Genomic DNA, 24,123 nt, shown 5'->3' with positions numbered 1-24,123 from the left:
ACATATGTGCTTAATGACTTACCTTGTTTTGGGTAGAACGGTTCCAATTCGGCTACTCGTTTGCTTTCTCCTTTCCTTTGTCCAATTTAGTTCCCCTTTGCTCTTGAGCTAAATCAAACAATTTACCTCTCCATCAAACACAAACATACGGCATTCACATACATTATTATGATTATTGCCGAACACTTAACACAACTAAGCTGAAAATTTACTCAATCTCATCTTAATTTATTGCTACTTATTTATCCAAAATTTCCAATACAAGGTATTTAACACCTATGCCCATTTATACCCCCATATGGCCGAATGTATGTATATATGTATATATATATACAATGTCAACTATAACATCTTTTAAACACCTAATTTCACCTTATGAACACTTAATCAATTTTTTTTTTCCTAATCTAGCATATATTTTCACATCCATTGTATCATCATGTAAAATCACATATAACTCATATAGGTGCAAGGCCGAATTTCAAGGTGTCCATAACCATCCAAAACACAAAATTTAACTATCATGCAAGAAGCATAAACCATGCTCATGAGCATGCCATGGCCGAATACATCACACACCATACTCCTTATAATTTTGGTCATGGTTAAACAAAGGACTCAATGCCCTACTCAAGAATACTAAAAAGAAATTTTCAAGAGTAGTCAATCCATCATTGCATGCATCATTAGCAAGCTTCACACTTAGCATGCAATGGCTTCAACACAATATCAACCTTGGCCAAATACCATTTCTATGGCATAACAAGGATTTGAACCATGGCTAACCATGAACATCAAGTTAGCAACTATAACATACATGAATCTCATGACACAACCTCATACATACCTTAATCTTGATGCATGTATAGCCAAATCTCCTTCTAGATCTCTTCTAAACCAAAAATGGAGCAAAAATCCTATCTTCTTCCTTAGTATTTTCGGCCAAAAAGGAAAGAACAAGGATGAACAAATTTTTTTCTTTGCTTTTCTTTCACTCACGGCACAAAGGGGAAAGGATGAGCAAATTTTGATTTTTTGTTTCTCTTCCTACATGCTTAATTTTTATCATTTCCTCATCATCCATTAACAAAACATGTTTCAACATGTTTTCTTTGCCCATAAACCATGTCATGGCCGCCACTAAGCTTCCTTTGGGGAAATTTGACATGCAAATCCTTTATTTTTGCATGCATTATCAACTAGTCATCACACATTTCCCCATCATACTTTCAAAGTTTACTACTAGGTCCCTTCTAGTGAAATTCACATTTATAACTCTAAATCGAAACATCAAAAATGTCACACATGAATTAACACATATCATAGGCATCAAAATAAATTTTAAATTATTTTTATGCCTCGGTTTTGTGGTCCCGAAACCACATCCCGTCTAGGGTCGATTTTGGGCTGTCACAAGTAAGCTAATATTTACTTCCATTTTGCTTTGGTACAAAAACATTAAGGACAATAAAAAAAAGGGTATTAATGTAATTAATGAATGTTATCATTAAACTGGTTTGTTCGAAAAATACAAGTATAGAAAACGAATATACTACATTTAGGGCACCTAATCCAACACCGAACATCAATTAATATCCCGGTCTTTGTGGGGTTAACCCTACTCCCTATACTGCTATTTATTTACTTTTTAGGCATAGGAATATTAATTTTGGTGGATTCGACACCCGTCACGAGCTTACACATTAGTCTTTTAAAACACATAGGTTTTGAACTTGCTAAGAAATCATACTCCTGGCTTGGAAGCATCACATCACCATTTGTGACTTGAGGTTGTGATGTATTTATCTTATTTGTCAATAGTTTAAGAATCTTGGCATGAATATAAAGACGTAGATGAAATTTTTTATAGGTAATTGTTTTGTAATTCAAATCGTCTTGTGTTCTTGATTGAGCTTTACTCTATTATTTGGTTTGAATGGGTTAATGACTTGTATTTTGAGCCTAAATGGGTTTAGAATTTGTGTTTTAATGATTTGAAACTTGTTAATATGTTTTAGAGTGTTTTTTAATTGAATTTTTGGTTCCACGAGTCCAAATATAGGTACTTAGCTCAATTGTTTTGAAAATTTTGAGATAGTGAGCCAAATTACTACAATTTCAAGAGGAAATATTAGTACTTCTTCTAGAGCTACTGATACCTCTACTTCAGTCTAGGCCAACTAAATTGTTTTGAGTCGTTTCAACTCTTAGAGGCTCATTTTCAATTTCAAATTTCCCTAATCACTTACAAACATTTTCTAAATGATTTTAAATTGTTTATAAAGTCCTAAAATAATCTCAAACCTAATTTAATGATTTATAAAAATATTTTAATATCTGAAACTTTAAATAACTCTAGGATTTGGATAAATATGTGGTCCAGTGACACCTCCTATTCATTCTGTACATCAGGGTGGGTGAGGGGTGTTATACTGCCTTAAGCCATCTACCATTGTAGACCATTTTTTGTGATGAATCAAAATATTACACTTAGCATATAAGATGAGTCAATGTCTAGAGTCCAAGGATTATTTGTACTATTGACACACAAGAGTATTTTCATAAACAATTAAATGAAATATCAAATATAACTCTCATAGCAAATCATGTTCAATGTACTAGTTCATTTAAAAAGCGCCCACATGTTGTCTTCAAGAATCCTATACTTTAACTTATGAGCTCAGTTACATGCATCCCATGTATAAAGACTTAACATATGGCAACCTTTGAGTATTATCAATATCATGTCTTAATAATACGATGACCAAGAACAATTTAAGAAGAATGACTTTGATATTAACGTAATTTCCTCCTTGCATGGCTTTATGTGTTTCATGAACTTTATATACTTAAGTGTTAAATAACATTAAAATAAACCTTTTACTCATAAATAAAAATTATCTCAAATATTTTATAAACATTATAATAAAAATATTTACTACGAAATACTATTTAATGGTAACAAACAAATCTCGATTGACTTATAAGGCTTATAGTAACACAAACACGTTTTTGTATCAAGTCCAATTCAACCTACGACAATCCTTTACAACTTAGCAACTCTATTAATTATCAACTCCATGTTTAAGATATCACATATATGATTATTATTTGACATTAGCGATTAAGATTTTTTTTAACTCTATAATTGGAGATATATAGTAACCATTAATCCTATTTATTTATTAAATATCAGTTAAAGACATAGGACATCAATTAAAACGGAGTCAGGAGAATGCAGTTTGATTCTCAAGTTAGACTTTTCAAAAGCCTATGATTGTATAAAATGGGATTTCCTTGATCTGGTGCTCTTAAATATGGGGTTTGGGGAAACATGGAGAGGTTAGATGGTAGAATGCGTATCCACAGCTAAAGCGGTGATACTTGTGAACGGTGAGACGACAAAGGAGTTTCGGTTGAGTGAGGGGTTAAGACAGGGGGATCCGCTATCCCCATATCTGTTTTTTTTTTTTTTTGGTGATAGAAGTTTTACATTTGGTGCTGGTAAAGGCAGAGGTGGTGGGACTGATAAAGGGGATATATAATGTATTACAAGATCAATCCGTCTCACATTTACAGTTTGCGGATGATACTATACTCTTTCTGAAGGCTGAAGAAGAGGTAGTGCGTAATGTGAAATATTTATTAAGGTGCTTCGAGACTTTTTCAGGGTTGAGTATAAACTTTAAGAAATCATGTTTAGTGGGCTTCGGGACAAATGAGGAATTTCTTTGGAGAATGGCTGCGATTTATCGTCGCAATATTGGTAATTTACCATTAAGCTATCTTGGAATCCCGTTAGGTGCTGATTCAAGAAGAGTAGTGACGTGGGAGCCAATTGTAGAAAAATTTAGCAAGAGATTGACGCGTTAGAAAAGCAAAACGTTTTCTTTTGCGGCTAGGGTGGTGCTAGTTAATTCGGTATTGTCCTCATTACCGATTTATTATATGTCATTATTTCAGGCGCCTTCGTCAGTGGCAAATAATATAGATAAAATCAGAAGACAATTTTTATAGGGTGGCTCGGACAACAAGAGAAAATTGGCAAGGGTTGGTTAGGATAAAGTGTGTCTTCCGAAAAAGTTGGGAGGGGCAGGGGTGGTAAACTTAAAGGTTAAAAATTGTGTGTTGATGGAAAAATGGGGTTGGAGATTCGCTATGGAAAAGAATGCATTATGGAGGAGAGTGATTAAATCAAAATACGGATCGAGCCAGCAAAAGTGGAGGCTTAATACGTCTAGGCCTAAAGAAATGTCTGTGGTATGGCGGGGGATCATGGAAAACTCAAAAAGAACAGAGGTGACAAAGTGGATATGGCTAAATTCTTATTGTTGAGTGATTGGGAATAGGAAATCGGTCCTGTTTTGGGAAGACGTGTGGTGTGGGGATAAAACTCTAAAGGAGGAATTTCCAAAGCTCTTTCGATTGGCCTTAAAAAAGAATTGTTTTGTGAAGGATGTGGCTCGTAATAATAGTTTTGAAGAGGTGCATTGGGAGAGTGTGTTCTCTAGAAAATTGTTGGATAGAGAAAAATGCACGGTGGAAAAATTGAAATTTTTAATGAGTAGTGTTGTACTGAATGAGGAGCTGGAGGACCGTATTAATTGGATTCATGAAAGTGGGGGAATATTCTCGGTTAAAAAGCTGTCTTACCTCCTAGCTCGTGATGGGATGGGAGCGATAGAATTTCAGTTTGATAGAATTCGAAAATTGAAAGTCCCACCAAGAGTGCGTAGCTTCTTGTGGATGATGGCGATTAATTGTGTTCCAACGAAAGAATTTTTGATTAGCAGAGGAATTATTATCGACTCTTCGGATAGTGGGTGTCCATGGTGCGAGAGAGTGGTGGAATCTACCAATCACTGTTTTTTGAATGCTTCTTTGTGAAAAGATTCTGGTCCTGTATATTTTGCTGGTGGGGGTTGAGATGGAAGGAAGTAGCAAACTTTGAGGAATTCTTTTCCTTGTGCTGGGGAGTGTCTTTGTCTGGCATTCAAAAAAGTTTATGGTTTCTGGCAGTATCAGCAGCATGTTGGTCAGGATGGATTTCTCGTAATGAAAAAGTGTTTGAAGGTAAGACTACAACACTTGACTCGTTAATTTACCAAACAAAATTGAGATCATTTGTATGGGCGAGAGTGGTCCATGAGGAATGCATTTTCACAGCGAGTGATTGGTGAGGGTGGCCAAGGAAGGGCAGTCTGGTTAAAAGGATGGGGAATGTGCGGATTATGGATTGGGAACCACCTCCTTGTGGTTGGTTGAAATTTAATGTAGCTGGGGTTTCTTTGGATGAAAGAGCAGGTTGGGGAAGGGTGTTGCGGGACGAGAAAAGGGATTGTTTCAGCTCTATTTTCAGGTAACTGTGCAGTGGGGGGGTTGAAAATGGTGGTATTGATGGCTATAATAGTAGCAATAGAGCTGTTTTCAAGTTTGTTTCATAAGGTTCAACTTCCTTTGATTATAGAGTTTGATTTGAATACAGTTTCGAATTGGTTGAAAAATAGAAGTATTCGTCCATGGTCGCTAAGAAAGTTGTTTGTGGAAATTGAAGATGGATGTAGACATATTGCTGAAATTCAGTTTGCAGTCACTAATCATAAAAAGAATGGAATGGCGGAAACTTTAGCAAAAGTAGGCATGTCAAGGAAAAACTTCTTTAAAGCTGCTTGGTGATTTGCGGTTGAAACAGAGTGGATGATACTGGGATGGTCTGCTGTTTTCTGCAGCAGAGTTAAACGGGAAGCCTGTTGTTGAAGTGTTTTTGTCTGCTTAGTAGTATTTGCTAGGCTGTTTTGTTTTATTTGTTTTTCTAAAACTGTGTTTGAACTTTGGATTCTTCTCAACAATCCTTTCAATATTTCACTGACTTTGCAAAAAAAAAAAAAAAAAGGAAAGAAAGAAAGAAAAAAAGAAAAGAAAAAGAAAGACATAGGACATCTTATTATCATTAGTTATGAAGTTAAATGTATTCATCCATGTGTATTAGAAGATTAATTTCCAACTTTTCCTTTTTCTAAACCTTTAGTTACTATAACAGATAAGGTGATTTTATTTCTTTTTCCTAGATTGCATTCAATTATAAAGTACCGTTCTTTCTTTTGGGATGAAAATATTGATTTCCATTTCGGTTGATCGAAAAATATAATTTCGAAAAGGAAACGCCAAGATAAGAGTGGTAAGAATGTGAGGATAAAAGTATCACTCCATTTAAGCTCTTTTTGAAGCAATTTGACCGACAACCCTATATATATATGTGTGTGTGTGAGAGAGAGAAGAAAAAACTCTGAAGAAACGTCAAAAAGAAAGAACAAACAAACGTTTGGAAACATCCCAACATCTCATAGAGTATGTGCATGGTGCCTTAAATACTTGGCTGCTATTTAAAAAAGATTTCAGCTATCTGCTCTCTACAGAAAATATGCAAAATACTTACCTGTATAAACATTTGTTTTCCTTTTTAGCAGTATATATGTTCCTGAGATTTATTTACATATATGTATATCTTTAATTCTTTATTCCATATATATATGTATATATTACATAGATGATTACTTAGAGAGATGATAGAAATCAACAATTTTTCTCATCACCTGTACCTGGGTGGTTAGACACTTGATGTAATGTGCAGTCTCATCCAACAAGTTGCAGACATCCATGGCTTCACCACCTGGAACAAGCTCTCTTAACTCATCAGTTTGCATATCAAGTCCACCTTTAGCAGTCTTTTTTTCATTAATAGTAACTTTGATCAAGGCAGGTGGAGGAGAAGTAGTACAATTTGTGGTCTTGACTGATGATCTTCTGCCTGAAAAAGCCGATCGACGGCTTCGGAACCTCGAAAGCATTGTCCTACTCCAAATTCTCCTGGACCTAACCGAGTAAGCCATAGACTTGTTAGATGCTACCTTAATTCTCCGATAACGTTGGAAGATCCTTGTGGGAGAAGATGATGAGATGGGGTCTTCAGCATTTATCTTAGTCAAAGCCCCAAGGAACCTGGTGATGAACCTGGATTTTAGAGAGCTACTAGGGTTCTTTACCTGTTGAGGGGTATTCATCATGGTGGATCGATGGATGGGATGAAAAAGTTGCTCAAGTACTGATAAGAGAAACCTAGTAAGCAAAGCTAGGGTTTTGTTTCATTATGGATTTTTCGTTTAGGGTTTAGCTTCTGACACAATATCTATATATAGACCGAACCAAACAACAAAAAAGACGAGATATTGAAGTCAGGGAAAACAGATTTTTTTTTTCAACAACAAAAACATGAGAGAAGATGGGAATGAAAGAAAAGAACAGAAAAAAGGGAGATAGGAAAGTATGGGAGGTGTAAAGAGGAAGGAGACTTGGGAAATGGGCAAACCCTTAACATCATCTATTATTATTATTATTATTATCATTATCATTGTTAACTATTATTGATGTTGCTAGTGATCTAACAAGAGCTTCTTAATAAATAAAATTATTATTAGCTATTAATAAAATTGTATAATAAATATATTGAATAAAATAACAAATAAAGTTTTGATTGAATTGAATTTTGATATAGTGATAAAAGTATTATGTAGTAGACATTAGAGCTTAAATTTGATTTCAAATAATCTCATTCTTCTCTTTCAATTATCAAATATTATATATAAATATTAAAAATTTAGAGATTTAGGGTTCAAATTCTATTATGTGTATAAAATTTTGAAAAATATAAAATGATAAAAATATTCTTAAAATAATTTAATTTACTTTATAAAATAATTAATTTGTGACACTAATTCAATCAATTACTTAATATATGATATAGACATTTAATAAACATATGAAGAGATTATATAAAAATAATAGAAAGGTAAAAGAGAATTACATTGAATTGGGGGCTTCATTTTCAGTAAATGTTAATGGAGATGGGAAAAGTGAGTTTATGTGGGGGCCGAAATACTCAACCACTATATGCTCGCACATGGTTGAAATTTCCCTCTTGGATTATAATTTGTAGGGGCCTCTTTTTGCCCTCAAATCTTATTCCCTCATTCATTTTGCTCTCTCCCATAAATATTTTGTTCTGTTGTGATTCCCCCCAACCCCCTAGAGCTTACATTTTGATGCTTTATGTTGATTGATTACAATATCAGAAATTAGTTGTTGGTGTGAACTTTTCTCCTTTTGTCGTCCATTTGGGAGAAGTGATGGATGCATGGGGCTGCAAAATGGTAGCAGCCGACATTGACTGATGGGGTTAAGGGTGGCGATGTCGGCACCAGGCTCCAAATATCAACACTGTTTCTTCTCTATATATACATTACTTCAAGATCAAATGAAAACAATATATATATATATATATATATATATATATATATATGTATATTTCTCACTCCATTTCGTTATAATTCTTTTAGAATTAAGGAGTTAATAGGAATAGTTTTGATATTTTGAAAATTAATTATATATCCGAATTTTGACTTTTTTCTTAAAAATATTTTTAGCTACAATATTGTGACATGTATACACAAGGGATTGCCTTGTCTCAGCCCTTGCTATGAAAGAAAAGCCTCTGATATTTATCCGTTCCAAATGGTAGAGATTCTACTACAACCTACACAAAAATAATCAAGTTCACTAAATTTATCGACATCCCTAAATCTAACAAAGTAGTAAGTAAGAACCCCCAAACCAGGCCTTATGAAGATTAATCTTTAAAACCATCAATCCTTGCTTTCTTCTCATAGACATCCACCACATGCTGTAAAAAATAGGCTACCAGGGTCTTAGAGATGTAGTATTGAATAAGCTAATCGGCCGAGACAAGGAAATGTTATTACCATTACTTGTTTTGGGAATAAGCACCATCAAGACTCATAAAATATCCTCATTGAAGCATTCTTCTGAAAAAGCCCCTTGCATAAGACTGTCATTGACATTATTCCAATATCTTTGGAAGACGCTACAACAAAACAAGTTTTTAGCAGCATTTTTTTGGCCCTATAAGCGGTACTAAAACAGTTTGCGATGCCAAAAAACACCGCTATAGATAGCGCTGCTAAAATTTATGGCGTTTATGTGGGAAAACGCCACTATAGAACATGATCTCTAACCGCGTTTCTATTACAATCGCCACTAAAGAACATGATCTTTAGTGGCACTTTTTTTACAAACGAGAGTCGAGTATGTTGTGACGTTTGTAGCTAGAATCGCTGCAAAAAGATCATATTCTTTAGTGGCGTTTTGTAGTAAAAGCGCCGGTAAAAATCATGTTCTATAACAGCATTTGTGAGAAAATGTCACTAACATTAATAGATTTTACCAACTCATTTTATTTCATATAGAACCTGAATTTTCAACATATTTTCTTGTAACTTCAAATTCAATAACAAACTTCAAATCTAAATGAGACTATCACGAAAGAAATATGAATATGATCTAAATTAATAACTGAAATAACAAAATATATTCAAAAGTTATATTGTTAAGATATTCTCACAATAAGAAAACAGAAGTCTAATATGGTAGATTCTACGATTGATTCTGCTGAAACATCTTCACCATATTTTGAAGCTGTAGCTGGAGTTCGTCATATTTTCTTTTAGCCTATGCTTCTCTCAATGTTGCTTCTGCTTTAAGTTGAGCAATTTGCTCAACTGTGCTCGCTTGCATCTGAGTCATCTAGTCTCTTAACCTCTGAACTTCAACTTGAGCCTGATTCGCCAAAGGCATGTATTGCTGCGAGCTGAATCCAAAATATTGGGTTGGGCTAACGAAAGATCCTTGAAATCGAACCCGACCATACTTTTCAGGACCCAAAACTTCAGTAATAACCCGGTTACCAATGTTGTCTAGATTAACAAAACTATCACTTGAAACCATAGCTTCATACTCCGCCCTTTTATTCTTTAGTTTTTCATAATAAATCAATTAAGGAGTTAGAAACGAAATATATAATCAAGAAAATGCAACATAACTTTGCATTATTTGTATTACAAACGATGAATTAAACCATTATAATTAAACATGATAAATATTTAAAATAATTCAAATTTTATTAAGTAAATATACCATAATTTCTGCAGCTTCAGTAGTCATAAGAGATCCATCTTTCTTTCTATGTGTAATGTCAAAAAGCTGAAGGCGTCCAACTTTTTGACCAGATGACAATTCCTACAATATAGTAGGAAAAATATTATTTAGTAGAAAGTAATTAATATTTGACACAATTAATAAATTTAAAATACCTCGTCATCAGCTATAGAAGCAAAACTTTTTGACCCAGCTGTGTGCGTGAATTTTTGTTTTTGCCTACTTGTAGTTCCAACTTACTCACGATACTACATTATGAAATTATTATTATGTATATAGTAAATACTCTAAACCGAAATAATTATAAGAGTTTGGAAGTACGTAATGTAACGCCCCTAACCCGTATCCGCTACCAGAATAGGGTTTCGGAGCATTACTACCACTTGCAAATCACTAAAAAAAATTCACTTAAATACTTATCAGTTCAATGCATCAATAAATATATTACCATTCAATCAATGGCTTGGCACTTGCCTAAGCATCAACAACAACACTTTTTAGTGTACTTACACATATTTCATATAAATTTTTATTTTCTCAATATGTCATATTTGAATTTAATACTCATCTTAACTTACATATTTTCCTTATCTTAACATATAAAAGATAATCTCATATGTACATGTCATGATACATATCATTCTTTTACCGTTTCTTTAATAACATATATCATTCATTTCATTATATCAACATTTCATGCACCATCATTTCCTTATATCTTAGGTATATTTATTTCATAATGGTTCGTATTAAACTTAACATAATTTAAATTCCATGTACCTATACTTATTTCATTTATCTATCTTATAGATTATTTCGTACAACTATTTTGTACATTTATTTCCATATGACCAATTCCTGTAAACATTTCACATTACCATTTTGTATAACCAATTTATTTATCCATTTGTTATAATAACTGAATATTAGTTGTTCAATAGATATCTTGGCGTTTCTCTTCCACGATCTTATTTATCTTCAACATGATGCCATAGTGTCTTTCAACTATGGTCTTACTCATTTTCTGTCATGTTGCCATGGTATCATTCAACCATGGTCTTATTCATTTTCCCGTCACGTTGCCATGGTATCTTTCAACCATGGTCTTACACATTTCATGTCAGGTTGCCATGGTATCTTTCAACCATGGTCTTACACATTTCATATCAGGTTGCCATGGTATCTTTCAACCATGGTCTTACACGTTCATATCGAGTTGCCATGGTATCTTTCAACCATGGTCTTACACGTTTCATATCAGGTTGCCATGGTATCTTTCAACCATGGTCTTACACATTTCATATCAGGTTGCCATGATATCTTTCAACCATGGTCTTACACATTTTCTACCAGAGAGCACACTCCCGCGAACCTCATTCTTACAGTGGGATTACCAGTCCAGGCTAAATCCCCTGTAATATAAACTCATAGAGTATTGTCGGGATTACCAGTCCAGGCTAAATCCATTTTACACATATTCTTCGGGAGGGCTATATCAGGTTAGGATCACCCGTCCGGGCTAGATCCTTTTTACCGTCAATTCCTTTTCAGAGATCCATCGAATTTTCCTTTCATTCAACCGGGATTTCTTCCCATTTTATCAAATATATCAATGTTTCATCAATTTTCATATAATGAACATTCAAATCATATTCATATCAAAAACATGCATTTCAAGCATTTAAGAATATAATTCAAGTTACATGAACTTACCTCATTGATTGTTCGTGTTTATGATTTCATTATTCTGATATATTTTCTTTTCCATGATTAAGTCTTGTATTTGTATCGTCCGGATATTTATAAATAAATTTGATCATCATTTTCATTCATTTCATATTCTAATGCATTTAATTAATGCTCCAGGCAAAAATTACCATTTTGCCCCTAAACTTTTAATTAATGACGATTTCATCCTTAGGGTCAAGAAAATAAAATTATTTCAATTTAATCCTTATTTCCAGCTATTATTATCATACATATCGATAATATCCATGAATTCTATAAAATATCAAAATTTTCACAATTTCAACACTTTTCAATTTATTCCTAAAACATGTTTTCCTCGATCTTGAACTGAATTGATAATTTAGTTAAATTTTTAATTTAAATAATAAAATAATCTATTTCATGCAATTTAGTCATTTCTGACATTTTTACAAAATTGCCCATAAAGTTTTACTTTTATTCAATTTAGTCCCTAAGCCTAAAACATGCAAATTAGCCATGCTAGATGAATATTCATACATATTTTCCTCCTCCTCCTCTCCATTCCACATCCTTAATTTATATAACATGCAACAAGTAACATTATCAATAATTTCACTATTTACTTATATGTACATTCAAAACTGTCCATTTGCATCATAGTCACTAAATTATTTATATATTAAGCTAAAGAACTCAAAATTAAGATCCGTTAATTTTTCCTGAAACTATACTCACATGTATTCTTACCATAAAATTTTCAGAATTTTTGGTTTAGCCAATTAGTACAGTTTATTCATTAAAGTCTCCCCTATTTTGCTATTTGACAGTTCTGACCACTCTTCACTAAAGTTTAATTATCTCTTTAAACAGAATTCAAATGATGTTATAATTTATTTCTTATAAAAATAGACTCATTAAGGAATTTAACCATATAAAGTATGTAACAAAATTATTTTTTTATAATTTTTAGTGATTTTTCCAAGTCAGAACAAGGGATCTTGAAATCATTCTGAACCAGTCTAACAAAAATATAAATATCTCAGAATACAGAATTACTTTACTTTCTATATTTATTTTATATAAAAATAGACTCAATAAGATTTAATTCCATATCACCCTTAGCTTCTAATTCAATTTCTATCATTTTGGTGATTTTTCAAAGTTAGCCTATTACTACTGTCTAAAACTACTTTAGTGTAACATATTGATTACCAAGTTTATAACACTCCTATTTCCATTTTCTACCATATTTCCCATTATTGTCTCTCATTTCCCTTCACTAATATATCAAAAATATGGAACCATATAAAAGAAAACTCTACATTAACATCAATTCCATGCTTTTTCAACAATATTAGACTTAAAATATATTGAAATCTTAATGTTCTTACATTTTCTTATTAATTTCAATCTTTAACTTGATTTTTCTCTCTCCTCCAACTTCTATTTCTTGAATCCAACTTGATATTCTTGCTCCCCATCATCTCCTTGCTATCTTTCTCTCTTGATGGCTATGGAAATTCTTTCAATTTTAGGTGAGAATAATGAATTTTGGTGAAAGGACTAAATTGTAAAGAAAGAAAACTTCTTTTCTTCTTACTCTTTCTCACGTTGGTTCAGCATGGAAAGGAAAGATGATGAAAATTCTTCATCTTTCTTTCCTTATATACTAAATAAATAATAATAAAATAATATTAAATATCTCATAAAATATTAATAAAATAATATTTATCTAATTAATTAATTTAAAATATCATCAACATAATCATTACATTCTAGAATTCTCTCTCTACTAATTGACCATTTTGCCCTTCATGATCTTTTAGAATTCCATCCTTGAGTCGTCATTTAATTTGGTAAAATTGTAATTTAGTCCTCATAGTTCTTCACTTATTCAATTTGGTCCTAATTTATCCATTTTCCTTAGTTTCTAGATCATTCTACCCTTAAAATATTTACACTATTGGTCCTTCAACTTTTCATATTTACACTTTAACCCCTTAAGTCTTGAGTATTTACTCTTAGGCAACAAAACTTTTCTGACTTTTACAATTTAGTCCTTTCCTGAATCAAGATATCATAATTTACTTACCAATGTTGCCATAACTCAAAACTTCCTTTTTTATCACTTTGTTTCCTTATTTTATTATATCAAGGATAATATATTACTGTAAAGATTTTCGGGGTATTACACGTAATACGTCTCCTTTCTTTGAATTCCAAAATCTAACTACATCTCCTCATTGGTACCTCAGCATTCCCGACAGGACATTTCACAATTTCTCTTCGAGGCTTATATTTTTTTTAAAATATTTCTTTTTTAAAGTACTTTCATGGTCTCTCCATTTTTTTGCTAATGCTTTCTTTACAAAATTATCTAATACCTCTAAAGCAAATCTCTCCTACAATAGCACAAGTTTAGAAAGTAAATATAAATGAAAATTAAACCAAAGTATTATATTTTACATTCATGTTATTACCTTAATATTATCCAGAGCATGATTTTTGTTACTATCAGGCATGTGATGCCATGACTCGTAATTGATTGAAAAAAGATTGGCAGTTCGTGCTATAATACCCAAGTATCCTGCTAAAATTAGAGCTTTTGATCCAATAGGCTGACCATGACTATTTTTAGATATTTTGACACGCTCCACAGAATTTAGATTGTATAAATCATTAAATAGTGTACGTCCTCGAGTTTTGCGCCTCCCACCATTTTCAGTTAAAAAAAATTGTATATGATAATATAAGAATTTGAAACAAAAATCAATAATAAAAGTCAACATGCATGTAAATTAAAGTTAATATTACTTTGAATTTCTACAGGTTCATCAACTGTATTCGAAACATTTGAAGATCCAATAGCAGTCTGTTAATCACTATTTGTTTCTTTTGAATTTGGAGGAATTTGAATAATATTTAGATCTCTCAATCTTCTTCTAGGCATATTATCTGCAATACACATAAAATAGTTGAAATATTAGTAACTAATTGCAACAATAATAGTAATGGTATATTTAACAAGATCAAGATTTAAATTGTAATATTACATATAATTAAAAAAACGTAAAATCTTACTACATCATGATTTGTAAATATCTTCATCCACATCTTGGCGAACCCATTGAAATTGTGTACTAGTACTAGGGATTGTTTCATTTAAGTTTTGTTGTGGAAAAGGCAAAGCTTCTAATCTTTCATTGATGTCATCTTTACTTCCATTGCTCATGTCAAACAAGTCTCTAAGGGTGTTACGGAGTACAACATACCAACTCTCATCAGTAGGATCTTTCGAGTAAAAAACTTGTTTGACTTGAGAAGAAAATACATACGGCTCGTCTATCAATTGTTGTCCAGTGTGAATAAATCGAGAGAAGTTCACCATTGTAAAACCAAATTGATCTTTTTTTAATTCCGCGAGCAGTATTAACATCAACCCAATCACATCGAAATAAGACAACCTTTTGTTTACCATAGTAATCCAACTCAATAATGTCCATAAGAAGCCTGTAATACTCCACATTTCCCTCAACAGGATTACTCTCCCTAGCACTTTCATAACTTGTAATTGAAGAATTAACAACTATTCCACAATTTTTCATCCTCCTCAATCTTTCTCGAGATATTGTATGAAACATGAATCCATTAATGAGGAAGACATTATATCTTTTTACCACTCCATTCAAACCTTGGGAAAGCCATTTAACTTCTTCATTGACTTCCTTTCCACTCCAAACCTATTGAATTGAAAGTAAATTAATTAATTATAATGTTATACGAAAACATTATTATTTGTCATTGAAAGCTTCAGTTGCATACCGTCTACCCTAACCATTTATGAAAAGATTTTGTTGAATAACTTATGAATCTCTCGATGTTGTAATCTTTGGGAGCGTAAACGAGATCTCAAGATTTGTTTAAACTCACTATGTTAAAAAGTGGATTACTTGGTTAGAAAATAAACAAATGAGAAAGATGAATATTTATTGAATCCTAAAACTTACTTGCATACTGGTTCAATTGAATCTTGGTGAAAAAGAACATATCGAATGCTTGTACCTAAGATCCATCATCTAAGTGTGAAATTTCAACTTTACCGATTGGTTGTCCAAAACTTCGAAATAGATAAGTTTCATCTAAGTTATGATTAGAGAGCCCAACATTTCTACTTGGTCTACTCAGTCTTGTTTCAACATCTTCTAAATATCTAAAGTAGAAAGTCATACACTCCTTTGCTAAGTAACCTTAAGCAATTGATCTTTCTGGATAATGCTTACTACAACAATAAGACTTTAATTTGCATAGGAACCTAAACACCATATACAATATTATCAAAAGTTGAAATTAAAGGTATATTCATGAATGAATGAATGAAAACTTTGCAAATAAATTAGCACCTCTCTATAAGATACATCCACCAATAGAAAACCAGTTTACTAAGTTTTGCTTCATGAGGGAGATGGATTAGCAAATGCACCATAATTGTGAAGAACGAAGGTGGAAAGATCTTCTCCAAGTTGCATAAAGTTAGGGTGGCTCGATCTTGTACTTTCTCAAGTTCTCCAACAATAAAAAATTTGCCACAAATAGCTTTCATATTATATTGGATAGTTCAATTATACAAGATGTCACCTTTTTTTACATACAACAATGTAAAGCAACTGACAGTAAATCTTGCATCAAGATGTGATAATCATGTGATTTTAAGGAATATAGCCTTTGATCTTTAAGACTCATACATCAAGATATATTTGATGCATACGTATCTGAGACCTTTATATCCTTCAACACCGTGCATAACACTTTTTTTTTTCTTTCTTCGACATTCCAAAAATAGAATGCGGCGACCAGGATTTTCCATTCGGAAGTAATTGGGGATGAAAAATAGTTGAATTCCCATGTCAACTAGATCAAGTCGACTCTTAATATTGTCTTTCGATTTTCTATTGACATTGAAAATTGTCCCGATGATGTTCTGGAACAAAGAAAATGTGCAGTGTAACAATCGCAACAAGTAATAAAGTGACAAGTAAATGTCAAGTTATCATACCCACAGGGACTGTGAAAAGAATTATTTATGAATGTAATTAAAAAATACTTTGGTGAAGAAAAATGTTTTGATTTGAATAGGTGATTAAAAACTAGGATTTTAACTAAGTAAAATAAATAAAAATAAAATAAAAGTTCCAATGCACGATTTCAAAAGATGATTTTAATCAAGATGACATAATTGTGCTAGATTATTTATATTTCTTAACTTAGAATTATTAAGCTCATGTTTATGTTGTTATGAATAAATTCACAGCAACTCGGTAATTTGCTAACTTATGAACATACTTACCTACCAAAATCCATTTATCTCTTGACTATATCTCTATGTCAATTCAACCGATTAAACAAATTTTAATAAGCAAATGTGTTAATGCACATACATACTTATGAAATTAAAATAATCTCTTGTACATATCTCTATGCCAATTCAAACAATTAATTCAATCTCATAAGCACATAAAAGATTACTCGAGGTAACAATGTATTTCTACCTTGAAACAGTTTAATCACAATAATCTTGCAAATTATGCAAGGCTAATGTATAGTTAGATACTGTTGCTAATTTAACTCTTAGCTACCTTAGATGATTAAATATGCACTGATTAAGTATTGTGTCAATCAATTACAATTTCAGTCCGTTTAAATAATTAATTCATTAGTTACCTTACAATTGTAATGCAAGAATAACTTAGTCATGGTTTTACTTAATCAAACATCTTACCGAGGCCTATAACAACACAAACACAATTTTAATAACTCAAGTAGACGAATTGCAATCGACCTAACACGAATTAAATTTAAGTCATATTAATTAAATTAAACATATTAACATTACAAATATTCATAGATATGTTCATAACAACAATAATAAAATTAAAAGGATAAGGAACAAGAATCAAATCCAGTGTTTCTCTGAGGCTTGACTAGTTTGCTCCGCTCCTTTTTCAATATGCATGACATCAAGATTGTGTCGCCAAATGTGATGCTCCCAATAAGGAAACTAAAAAAAATACTTCTTTTTTTTCCACAAGTCCGCCTTATTAGAATCATCATCTTTATCAGATTCATCATCACTCTGTCAGTCAACATTGCCAACATACGCCTTCCTCGATCTTTTCTTTGTTTGTGTGTTGGGTGGTTGATTCATCTTTCTATAACTGAAATTGATATCTTTTAACATGAACAAGATTTTAGATCTATTCGTTTGCTCATGAGCTTCTCTGAACTCTTCAGTACCATCAAATAGTGTCCTCTGAAATCTAAATCTATGATTTTTATCTAACCACCGATGATGCCCTATATAAGAGAACTTCTTCCCATTATATAACCACTTCGAACATGTTTGCTTAGCACAACAAGGACAAGCATAACGTCCTTTGGTACTCCAACCAGATAAATTGGTATAAGTCGGGAAATCATTAATAGTCCACAACAAAGCTGCACGTAAATAAAAGTTCTCTTTTCTTAAGACATCATATGTTTCAACACACACCCATAACTATTTCAACTCTTCAATAAGTGGTTGCATATAAATGTCAATATCATTCTCGAGATCTTTTTCTCTAGGGATAATCATAGATAAGATAAAAGAAATTTGTTTCATGCAAATCCATGGAGGCAAATTGTAAGGAACAAGTACTACAGGATAAGTACTGTACAAAATACTCATGATTTTAAAAGGATTAAATCCATCATATGTTAGCCTAAGCCTAACATTCCGAGGACCGCTTGTAAAGCTTGGAAATTTACTTTCAAATGATTTCCAAGCTAAAGAATCTGCATAATGCCTTAATAATCCATCATCGGTTCGTTCATCATGATGTCATCTCATAGACTCGGCTGTCTTTGATGACATGAAAAACCTTTGAATCGTTGTTATTAGTGGAAAATATCACAAAATCTTTATTGGCTTATTTCTTAACTGTGCCTTACCTTCATCCTCATTCATATCTCCTGCATTCTTATTCATCCAATGGGATTTACTACAAATATGACAAAACTGTTGGTTTTTTCGATCACCCTAATACAACATGTAGTCATTTTGGCAACTATGAATTTTGTTGTATCCAAGGCCTAAATCCTTTATCAGTTTCTTCATATCTTTGCATGAATGAGAGATTTTTGCAAATGGAGACATATCTCTCAAAAACTCTAACAACACCGTAAAAGAGTTTTCGGTCCACCCTCTCAAATATTTTAAATGAAAAGGATGAATGCAGGACAATTTTGAAAATTTTGATCCCTCATAAAATTATTCGTTCATTTCATTAAGTAACTTGTAGAACCTTTCCTCTTATCCATTTGGTTCTTGATCAACACTTCTTCCCATTTCGATAAAAGTATTTCTACCAATATCACAATCATCGATGCAATAATTTCAGGTGAAAACGATTACAAACCATGATTGTGCATATTAAATGCATCCCGCAACATACCCTCCATGCCATATTCTCTAAAAGACTGATGGTGAGCATTATGAGGATAAGCCAGATTAATCGTTGAAGAGGTTCTACGAGTTGTACACTCTCTATGGAAAAACCATTTTTTATACCCCTAAATAAAGCCATCAACAATTAGATGTTCATAGACAACTTCACAAATATGCCAATTGCTGTTGTCACACTTTTTACACGAGCAAAGAATCAAATTCTCTTGGTTTGCATTTTGAAATGCAAAATTTAGAAAAGTTTGTACTCCATTTCGATAGTAGTTGCTTACCCTTGACAAATCCATCCAACTCTTATCCATTTCGTAGTTCTTGAAGTCTAAAGTTGACAATAAATTACGGTTACTTAAGTGTTTTAAATAGATCTAAATCATGTCATTGTACTAAAATAGATAATATATATCAAGTATCTAATTCAGTTGTTTTCTAATTCTCTATTTCTAATTAGAACATAAAAGTAATAAATTTACCGCAACCAAATTAAATAAACAAACAATTTCAAATTTTAATTCAATTAAATTAAAACATGTAAGTAATAAGAGGTATTTACAAATGCAATTAAGGAGAGCTTAAAATGGAGTTGTTTAATTAGGCAATTCAAATAAGCCTATCGAATACTTCTTTTGTACGGATCCCTTATAACAAGAATAGTTAAAAAAATGTCATATAACTGCTAAAACAAGAATAGTGAAATGAGATAACTGCTAAAAAAATGTCATGATATTACTTTGTTAATTGCACTTGTGGAGATAACTGCAAATGTGGAGATAACTGCACTTGCAACCCTTGCAATTGTAAATGAGAAAAAAAAAAAACTAAGCATATTATGTAAGCTGATTTAAATAATATATGATGTATTTGGGTTTTTATTATTAGAATAAAGCAGCCATGGTTCATTGTATCCATGGTTGCTTGGTTTGTGTATGTGTTTGTATGTATATATATATAGTGAAATGAAAGTATTTTAACTAGCTTTGTTGTGTTACTGCCATGTTATATAACTGATGAATGAAGGAAGGAAGGAAAGCTCTATTTGGCTTTTGCTTACAAGATTTCTTTTTCTTTATCTTTCAATATCATTTGGTTTGGAAAGGTTAAATTAATTTGATATTTTAGTGTATTTAAATTTATTAAATTATTTTTTAATATTATAATTATTAATTTCAAGGTATTTGAGTATTTAATTAAAGAATATAAATTAAATTTATAATTTTATGACAGAATAAATTTTAAAATTAAACATCATTATGCTTGTGGTGTCGTAAATGTATATATGAAATCTTAATTTTATTTTAATTGTGCGTATTTAAAATTAAATCTATCATTTTATTTTAAAATTACATAAATATAATTATATATGAAAGTAATATATAAAGATATGATGTTATATCAATAATTAGATTCATGTTTAAGAAAATTAAATTAAATTAATCTAACAAGAACATCAAATCCCTAGAAAGAGGAGAATTTCAATACTAAAGGTGAAAAAGGAATCAAACATTGGTACAATTAGATTAAAAACAACAACAAATTCAGCTCTAACTTAACTAAAATCAATAGAATTAACAAAGAAAATATGTAAAAAAAAAATTAAGGAAAAAAACCCTGAGCAACAAAATAAACATATCAAACAATGGAACTTTGGTTCTAGCAAAATTTCAGAAATGAAGAACAGAAAAAATCAAGAATTAAAACTAAAATTTAGAAAACAAAATCCAAAAAAGAAAAGAAAATAGTTAATTAGATTACCTTGAAATGAAAAGGAATTGGGGAGAGGGAAGGTTGGTTCTTTGAAATGGGTGAGAGTAACCGCTAAGAAGAGATAAGAGATGGCCACACAGATAGATATAGATATAGATATATATATATATATATATATAAACCCACCTTTAAAATGCTTATATTTTATTGATTTTGTTTGGGAATTTCACTATACTGATTTTGTAGCTTAGTACTTTGAAGGCAAAGGTAAAAGTGGAGAGAAGGGTAAAGCGTTGACCCTTCAACAACGAGCTGAGTTCATTTGAATATTGCAGAGATTTTAATTTTCAGCCTTTTTTCAAAGTTAGGGAATTGGAGAAAAAATTAAGTTAGGGATTTAGTGAAAATGATTTGGGGGAATAAAGGTTAGGGAGCCACTATCAAAAAGATACCGTTTCAATAAAAATTAAAAAATTTCGCGGCGTTTATGGGCAAAATATCGCTATTGCTTTATCTTTAGTAGCGTTTATACAAAAATGTTACTATTGATTTACCTTTTGCGGTGTTTATGAAAAAAACGCCGCTAATGTTGCTCCCATTCAATGTACCTTTACGGCGCGTAACATAAAACACCGCTAAATATGTACTATTTGTGGTGTTATTTCCACTAACGCCACTATATAACGACTTATTGCGGCATTTTTCAGTTAGCGCCACTAACGGCATATATTTGTGGCTTTTTCAATACAATCGTCGTTAAAAGTTCAACCTTTGCGGTATTTTCGATTCAAATGCCACTAAAACACCGCTAAAAGCTTAATTTGCTATAGTGAGAGCACCCCATTCGAACTTGGCGCCTTGAGACCTTTCATCCACAAAAAGAGCATAACCGATTTCTTCTAAAGTTAATCGCCCACTAAACTAGATTTCTCCGCCTCCAGTAAAACATGTATAAAACTCCTCTAATCTAATATAATGACTTTTAAGCAATTAATATAATTTGTTTGTAAAATACATAAACTCTATTTTTAATATTAAAAAATAATTTTCACAAATTCAAATATATAATGTTATATATTTGAAATAAGTTTTAATATGACCATAATCATATATCTAGTGTAAATATTACATAACATGCATTGGATTATAAATGAGAGTTAAAAAAATAATATTTTACTCCAGAAATGTTTTTTCCAAACCCAAAAGCTATGGGTTCAAAACCACATTTTAGGCTTTTTAACACCAATAATGTAAAATAATAAATTGAAATCCAAAACAGTATGCATGATCAATTATATACCAAATGGGGTATCTGTGGGGTAGAGGGTGGTCCATAGCAGAGGCAAATTCAGAGGGGCTAGTAGGGGCCTCGACCCCCTCTAAAATAGAAAATTTTGTTTTGGCCCTTTAGAAAATTTTAAAATTTTAAATTAATAAAGATAAAATTACAATTTAGCCCCCTAAAATTATGAAAATTTAATTTAATCTTTTAAAAATTAAAAAAATATTGATTATTTAAAATTAAAATTTTATTTCGTCCCCTTAAAAAAAATTTCGGCTTCGCCCCTGGTGCATAGGCGGCACCACCCTATTTTTTCCTGACAATGAATATTTTTTAGTAAAAAAATCAATTTTTTAATAGGTTGTGCCATACTAATTGGCGACACCCAAAATGATAGGTTTGGTATAAACTTGGTTTTAAAACATAGGAATATGACATAAAATACAAAAATATAAAAGGGGTGGTGCCACATAGGTAGGCGGCACCAGTCATGCCTCATTGACAAGCAGCATTGGTGATCACTCCTTGAAAAGCGGCACCGGAGATTTGGGGGACCTTATAACCATAGTCTCCCTTGTCGAGAAGAAGAAGAGAAACGGTTTAAAAAAAAAAGTAGCAATGGAAAAGAAGAGAGAGAGAAGGAAGGAAGAAAGGAGAAGAAAAAAAAAGGATAAGGTTTTTTTTTTTTTAAATAGAAGGGATTATGATGAGGATAAATTATTTTGTTAGTATGGTGTAGTTTTTTATTGTTGGTTTTATATTGTTTTTAATTTATTTTAAAGTTATTTTGTTAGTAACTATTATAAATTGTTTGTTTAGTTTAATGTTTATTGTGATTTGTTAGGTTATGAATGTAATCTTTTATTATTTTTTTAATTTATTTTAAAGTTATTTTTATTAACTATTATAAATTAATTGTTAGTTAGTGATGACGCCAGAGGAAAATAAATAAATACTAAAATTAGAAAAAAAATTCCGTCATAGATATTGGTAAAAATGGAAATAAATCTAATATTGCCTGATGAGATAACAACTTCAGTACAAAGGGAGAAAGTTGATAAGATGATGAGAGAATTGCAAGATTATAGAATGAATCCAGAAGAAAACATTGCTTAACATCTTATTACCGTAAATCAAAAGATGCTAGAAGTGTTATGGAAGGGTCATGAACTGATTAGAAAGAAAAAATTGCAATGCTTAACCTTAGAGGGACATTAATAGAATAGGAGTATCAAATCATTTTAGACTAACTTTGGTAAACATTGGTACCACAAACCTATTGGAATATAGTTATATATGTTGTGAAGTTTAAAATTTCTTATGGAACAAGGAAAATAGCAAGTGAAAGTGTAAGTTCACGAAAGTTGATTGGGAAGCAAAATGTCTTTGACATGCCATGGATGAATAAATTAGTTGTTAGGAAATTACCAATATAATTTATAAATTCAATACCCGTTATAAAGATTGAAGAGGAAAAAGATCCTGAGGAATTTTCAAATTGGATTGTAGAATATGAATTTGAAGAGAATTCAGAATTTAATATAGAGAATTTCCCGAAGGAAGATACAGAATCGGAGATGGAAGAAAACGTAGAAATGAGTTTAAGTGGTTAAATGTAAAGATAAAGTAAACGTTAGAGGGTAGAGAATGTGAAAAAAATGAGTAAATATAGTTGTACATGTCCGAAATGAGAACTAACAAAATCTAAGCTTATGAATCAAAAGTTTTGCATATTGATATAATGTTGATCTTTTTTTTCATTAAATTTTTTATTTAAATAATTTTTTTGTTGTTTAAAATTGTATTGAGAATTTTTGTTTATTTTTTAACAGATTTAGTATTGAAGATGGATAATCAGTTT

General features: G+C 31.5%; 1 protein-coding gene and 1 long non-coding RNA gene across 2 annotated transcripts; both read right to left on the bottom strand.

Annotated features, from left to right (window-relative positions):
* Window positions 1–6,321: 6,321 nt before the first annotated feature.
* On the bottom strand, window positions 6,322–7,367 carry LOC108486979 (transcription factor IBH1-like). Its single transcript, XM_017791155.2, has one exon. The coding sequence runs from the start codon at window positions 7,062–7,064 to the stop codon at window positions 6,552–6,554; it is 513 nt and encodes a 170-aa protein (XP_017646644.1). The 5' UTR covers window positions 7,065–7,367; the 3' UTR covers window positions 6,322–6,551.
* Window positions 7,368–14,496: 7,129 nt separating this feature from the next.
* LOC128295544 (uncharacterized) lies at window positions 14,497–21,128 on the bottom strand. Its single transcript, XR_008286046.1, has 2 exons — window positions 21,029–21,128; window positions 14,497–14,733 (listed from the first exon to the last, which is right to left on the bottom strand). It is a non-coding gene; the product is annotated as an uncharacterized LOC128295544 (long non-coding RNA).
* Between the last annotated feature and the right edge of the window lie 2,995 nt (window positions 21,129–24,123).

The sequence above is a fragment of the Gossypium arboreum genome, chromosome 7, assembly GCF_025698485.1.
Source record: "Gossypium arboreum isolate Shixiya-1 chromosome 7, ASM2569848v2, whole genome shotgun sequence".
In the NCBI taxonomy this organism is placed as follows: domain Eukaryota; kingdom Viridiplantae; phylum Streptophyta; class Magnoliopsida; order Malvales; family Malvaceae; genus Gossypium; species Gossypium arboreum.
This window is presented reverse-complemented; position numbering and strand designations above follow the sequence as displayed.